The 6,719-nt window shown below is 41.9% G+C and overlaps 1 protein-coding gene across 1 annotated transcript; it reads right to left on the bottom strand.

Annotated features, from left to right (window-relative positions):
* Positions 1 to 1,222: 1,222 nt before the first annotated feature.
* LOC125777558 (uncharacterized) lies at positions 1,223 to 3,859 on the bottom strand. The gene has a single exon (XM_049452655.1). It carries the CDS (start codon positions 3,857 to 3,859, stop codon positions 1,223 to 1,225), a length of 2,637 nt encoding a protein of 878 aa, XP_049308612.1.
* Positions 3,860 to 6,719: the final 2,860 nt, after the last annotated feature.

Below are 6,719 nucleotides of genomic sequence, written 5' to 3' on the forward strand. Positions count from 1 at the left end.
AACATCTCGCTCATCTGTCTACTAATTTCTTCTTGATGAATTTGGGGATATCTATAAATTTTATAATAAGTTGGTCTACTTGTTTTTGTAACAAATTCATGCTGAATTTCATAAGTATGAGAAAGGTTTTTACCTTCTTGGAAAAATAAATCGCTATTTAGCAAATTCTCTTTACATTCTGTAAGTATATTAATATCTTCGTAATTGTAAGGACATGAGTTTATAAATTTAATTTTGTTGCCGTATATTTCTACATACTCCTTTTCTAAATTAATTATTGCTTTAATAGGTTTTAAAATATTCTGTCCTATTATAGCATCAAAGTTATTATTTTTTATGTTGGTTAGTTTCCAATGTGTTGGCGGGTGGCAAAGTAAAACACTTATTTTAAGCCGATTTGTATTTTATTTAAATTCAATATTTCGACCGTTCAATACTTCGCTAAAATAATTGTGCTCCTTGTTGGTGTATGTACCACTCCGCCAGCGAATCAAAAGAGAATGAGCCAACGCAAAAGGGTAAGCCGCAGTTGAGCTAGCACAGACAAATAGCGGGACATATGTACATCTACATGGTTGCATTTTAATAAATAATCAATAAATCCTTAGAGTTGTATTTTAATGTACATTCTTTAAGTTTAAACATTTTTTAAAATTAGGGTTGTTGCGCGCTAACATTCCCCCCTCCGTGATCTCCATGCTCTGACGTGGGGTTCACTTTCAGATCTAGGCGCGCAAGTTTCACTACTGGCCGTGTTATTAAGCCGTTGAAAGTTTTGATTACGGCGCTTTTTATTTGTCCGTCGCTGCCCTTTATGACATCCATAACTATTCCTTTTGTCCAAGTGTTCCTTTTTCATGTTTTCATCAACAATTATTACGACCTCTTTGGGAGCGATGGGTTCTATTTTGCCCGTCTTGTCAGGCCTGGCAAGTACTCGCGAATCCATCGCTTCCAGAATCGATCAGCCAACTCACCAGATGTGCGAAATTTCTTATTTAGCAGTGACGGCTTGGTAACATCGCAATCACCCTTCTCTCTTATGCCACTTGAATTTCCCAGAAGGAAATGGTTTGGCGTTAATGCTTCGCTATCGTATGATTCCAGTGGATTCCGTAGGTAAGAGGGCGCATGTTAATAATATTTTCGACGTCGGCTAAAGTTGCTCTCAGTACTTCCTCTCGTAGACCTTCTTTTGGTAATATGTCCATCAATACTGACTTTATAGATCGTACCATGCGCTCCCTGGTGGTATGAAAGTCCACTCAATTTCGGGGTATTTTTCTATTAGTGTGCCAGATGACACTTTCTCGATTTCATCTGCTAGAATGCGACTAGCGCCTCTGAAATTAGTGCCGTTGTCAGAGAAGATTCGACGAGGAACTCCTCGTCGTGATATAAACAATTTCAGAACAAGGAGGTATGAGTCAGTAGATAGCGATGAAGAAATCTCAATACGTACGCCACGTATAGTCATGCAGGTAAAAACAACTCCCCAAGGCTTCTCATGCCTTCTGCCAATCGTCACGTCGAAGGGTCCGAAATAATCCACTCCTATATAAGCGAAAGGATCAGTGAATGACGCGAGACGCTCTGGTGGCAACTTTCCCATTTCTGGTGGATTCGGTGTGGCTCTCCGATTACGACATTGTTGACATACTTTTGATATCATCCACACCAAAACTCGTAGACCATTAATGCAGAATCGCTGACGCATCTTGTTGTGGTGGTGATGGAACTTTCTATGATAGAAATCTGTGACCAAATGAGTAACAATATTGTTACGGGGAAGTATAATCGGTTGTTTGAGATCTGTTGTCACTCCTCTTGCTTCTTCGATCCGACTCTTTACGCGTAGCAGTCCCAGCTTGTCTATAAATGGAGAAAATTTGTAGATTGAGCCTTTTCGACTTACCGCGCCTTTTTTTATTTGATCAAACTCTGCGCCATAGCATTCTTCCTGGCACTTGCGGAAGAGAAGTAGTTCGGCACTTGTACAGGTGCTATCGGAAATAATTGTTTGAGTAACTGGATTTCTAGCGGTGTTCTTCATAGTCAAACGGAGAAAACGAAGAACACACATCTGTACAGCGCGCAATTTTTCCCACTTACTAAACCTTGTAGGATCTGGTTGCGTATCACCAATATCTTTCGAAGAATCAATTGTTACGTGCTGTATAGTTTCTGCTACGGCTTGTGGGTCTTTGAATTCGGATGTTGGCCAGAGAGTTTCTGATAGACTTAGGAATTCAGGGCCCGTAAACCATCTCCCAGAGCTGTTAAATTCCATATTATTGTACCATTTTGTACCATCGTCAGCTACGTTATCCTTCGTTGGTACCCACCGCCACTCGTTGATTTGTGAATCCTCTAGAATTTCGCCAATTCGCACAGCTACAAACTGGTTGAATTTTCTGGCGTCAGACCTAATCCAATATAGGACATCCTTCGAATCGCACCAGAAGATCCGGCGGTTAATTTGTATGGAGAGTTCCTTTCTTATGAACTTAGCTAGACGAAGTCCTAAGATTGCTGCCATCAACTCAAGTCTCGGCACTGAAAGTGGCTCCAACGGAGCAACTCGTGTCTTGGAGGCAACGAGACAGCAATGAACTTTGTCGCCCATACTTGAACGAAGAAAGGCCACAGCAGCATATGCTGATATGCTAGCATCAACGAAGATATGAAGTTGGTTATCGCTGCTGCGATTTGCGAAAGTGTAGCACCTTGGAATACGGATTTTATCAATACAGCGTAGCTTTCGCAGCCACTGCCACCAAGCGGAACGTTCTTTATCATGTACAGGCTCATCCCAAGTTACGCCCGATCGCCACACATCTTGTAATATCATCTTAGCTTTAATTATAATAAACCCCAACAGACCCAAAGGGTCGAATATAGTCATCATTACTCGAAGCATTTGTCGTTTCGTTGGAAAAGTGGATTCATTGAAGATATCCGGTTTGAACCTGTGAACAAAGGTTAGTTCGTCACTGGTTGGTAACCACCACATACCAAGAACCTTTTGAAGTTCTGATCCTGGCTCTATGAAGCATTTATTCGCGGGTACATGCTTACTTGAGAGCGCTTGCAGAACTCGTTTAGAATTCGACAACCAGTTTCGCATCTCGAACCCGCCTTCACAATGGATGAAGCGGACGTCAGTAGCTAGTCGAATCATTTCTTCCTCATCATCCATACTATGCAACCAATCGTCCACAAACGTATTTTCGACAATTGTTGCCACAGCATTTGGTAGTGTCTTCTGGAAACGTAGAGCATTCTTATCTTTTATGTAGTTTGCCAAAGATTGGGAACACGATGCCCCAAACGTCATAACGGTCATAGCGAATACATCGGGATGTCTGCTACTATCGCCGTTTCGCCACAGGAACTGCTGTGCTACCTGATCTTCCGCTCTCACCCTAATTTGGTGAAACATTTCACGAATATCTCCACAGATGGCCACTGGTCGTTCACGAAATCTCAATAGGACACCTACCAACGATCTTAGAAGATCGGGTCCTTTCAATAATACGTCGTTCAGACTGGTGCCACTCACCTTAGCTGCTGCATCCCACACGATTCTCAATTTATTTTTGTTAACGTTCTCAATTGTGAATATTGGAATAAACCAAGAATTGCCTCCTTTCGATATTTCCTCGACATTTAGTTTTCTTATGTAACCCTTTTCAAGATAGTCATTTAACTTCCCAACAAGATATTGCTTCAGATCGGGGCTCTTTTCCATCTTCTTTTCCAGACATTGGAGACGATTATATGCCATTCGATAGGAGTCGGGCAAGTCGATGTGGTCATATTTCCACAAGAGGCCCGAGAGATTTCTTAACACTGGCATCATACAAAACTGTTTTCTCCATTCTGTGGTAAGCACGCTAGTCTGCCCTTGATCTAAGCGGTTTGAGAACAGGATTGATACCCACCGAATCGATAGAGAAATAGGCTTTGATTAAGTTATCAAGCTGATCATATTTAGTACAGGTGCAAACGTGGAGCAGATTTTCGTCTGGCTGATATGCCGACTTATCCTGACCATATACTGATCAACCTATTTTACAACGCGCAGCTATTAGATCATCACCTTCAGCTTGACTCACCTCCACAGGTGCGCAAAGTTTAGCCGTGTTGTCCAATCCTATTAATAATCGCGCTTTGCAGTCGGTGTATGGTAGAATAGACAATGACTTCAGGTGTTTGTGCTCATTTAAAGTGTCTGCGTTGAGAGTTTGTTGCGGTAACTCAAGGTCAGTGATTGTTCGAATATTGTGCATACGATATCGCCTAGAATTTTTCTCTCTTGCAGATATTTCACAGTTTAAAACCTTTGAGTTTACCTCCTGCTGTGTTATGTCGCCCGTCCATCTCAAGCACAAGTCTTCACCAGGGCCGTCGAGACCTAGCTGCTCAGCCAATTTACTGTCCATCAACGTGCATGATGCTCCCTCATCAATTAACGCAAATATCTCCACCGTGGCTTTAGGACCATACAATATTACCGGAATGTAACGAAAAATGGCTCTCCTAAACTTACGTTGATGAACTAGGATTGTATTTACCCGACCAGTCTTAGCTGCAGCATTTTGGCTATGTAGTAGTGGGTTGTGCACCATTCTACATCGATCTACCCCGCAAACTTGCTTAGAGGTGCAGCGTCTAACCATGTGGGACTTAAAGCATCGAATGCATAGCCTTTTGTCCTTGATTAACTGCCAACGTTCATTTCGGCTCTTTGCTAGGAAGTTTGGACAATCGGCAAGATTGTGCTCTTTGCCGCACAGAGAATAAGCTATGGAATGTTTAGTTTCCTCATTACGCGTTTTGGTGGGGCTAAGCTCCTTTGGGATTTCGTCGTGCACGAAAACTTTTTGCCTATTGCTCTTTCCTAACACCTTTTCTTCCGCAGCGTTACCGTTGGTTTCATTAAGTGGAGTTACCTGGCTTGCACATGAAGCCAGCGCAAATAACCATTCATCAAAGGCCACGACATCTACCCTTGAGATGGTCATTCGACGACGACCCCAGTCTAATTTAATATCTCCAGGAAGTTTACTCAGCAACTCATTGATTAGCATAGGGTCGTTGAGATAGTCGTTCAGACCTAATGCTTGCATGGTTGCTCTATAATTTTTTACACCCAACGCGAGATCGATAAGGGTATTCAGTCGATCGGTCCTCACTGCTGGCATCTGTCTCAATTTCCGTTGTAGGGTGTTATGTATAACGTCTGGCCTCCCGAAAAGCATACGAAGAGTTTCGATGGCTAGATGAACTGTAGATGGCATCATCAATTTTCCTCGAACAGCTTCAAAAGCGGCACCGCGCAGTGATTTTTGTAATCGTATTAAGTTTTCTTGTTCAGAAAACCCGCAGCGTTCTGTTGATTGTTCATAGTTTGTTAAAACAATGGCCATTCTTCTGGCCTCTCGGAGAAAGGTGGCAAATCTTTGCTTATCGCCTGTCTAGACGCTATATGTGATGGGTTTAAACTCACGTCTGAACTATTCTGAACCTGCCTCCAAGTACTATCGTTGACGGGCGCAAAACCTCCCTGTGGTTGCCCGGAATAGTTGCGTGCAGGAGAGAAGGGGTTATATTGTGCGGCAGCACTGCACCCATCTCCATTAACCAAAGATGTGACGCGAGGTAGTTGCGCGTTTTGAAAGACGCTTCCTCCATAAGTGGACGTATAAACTGAACTCATTGGTACGTGCTGGCTCTGACCAAACACGCATGCGGATGAATGAGCAAATGTAGAGTTCATTTGGGGTCCACCTACAACTGAAGGCAGTTTGTTATAGAGCCCCACGTGGTTATGTTCCTTAGGCAAGCCCGCATATGCTGTTGGTTGATTCATAGCCATGTCCACGCCTCCGGACCCAAAAGGCAGCGAAGAATGTGACGAAATTCGATATAAACCATGCGATGAATATTGAGCAGATGTGATCGTTGTAGTCGCAGCAACATTTGTGGAAAAAATAGGTGAAAAATTAATTTGTATCGTATTTATATTTGACATACTACTTTGTATTGAAGACTGTGTCCCAGTTATTGCGTTATACACATTAAGAGGTGGTTCCACGTAGTTGGTATGCGCACCGGTAAACGGGATCACGCTATCATCAATAACGGCACCATCTAAGTTCCGCAAGTCAGGCATAACGGCTTAGCAAATGGCACTCCGCAATGCAAATTAATTTTAAGCGCGAATTTCCACAATTGTATTAAGTGACAAATATCACGAATATTTGATCGCTAATACCACAATTATTTTAGACTGTTGGCGGTTGGCAAAGTAAAACACTTATTTTAAGCCGATTTGTATTTTATTTAAATTCAATATTTCGACCGTTCAATACTTCGCTAAAATAATTGTGCTCCTTGTAGGTGTATGTACCACTCCGCCAGCGAATCAAAAGAGAATGAGCCAACGCAAAAGGGTAAGCCGCAGTTGAGCTAGCACAGACAAATATCGGGACATACATCTACATGGTTGCATTTTAATAAATAATCAATAAATCCTTAGAGTTGTATTTTAATGTACATTCTTTAAGTTTAAATATTTTTTAAAATTAGGGTTGTTGCGCGCTAACACAATGTATAAAACTTTTTTCATTGAATTCGTTTGGGGTTAAGGTGACTAACTCTTTATTTAGGGAAACGTTTTCCTTAATGGTGCTAAAGTGTATTGGTTTATCAAG

The sequence above is a fragment of the Bactrocera dorsalis genome, chromosome 3 (assembly GCF_023373825.1).
Source record: "Bactrocera dorsalis isolate Fly_Bdor chromosome 3, ASM2337382v1, whole genome shotgun sequence".
NCBI lineage: Eukaryota > Metazoa > Arthropoda > Insecta > Diptera > Tephritidae > Bactrocera > Bactrocera dorsalis.

What these genes read in the sequence shown, in the direction of transcription:
- LOC125777558 (XM_049452655.1), bottom strand. Translation starts at nt 3,859, where the DNA reads ATGCCAGTGTTAAGAAATCTCTCGGGCCTCTTGTGGAAATATGACCAC.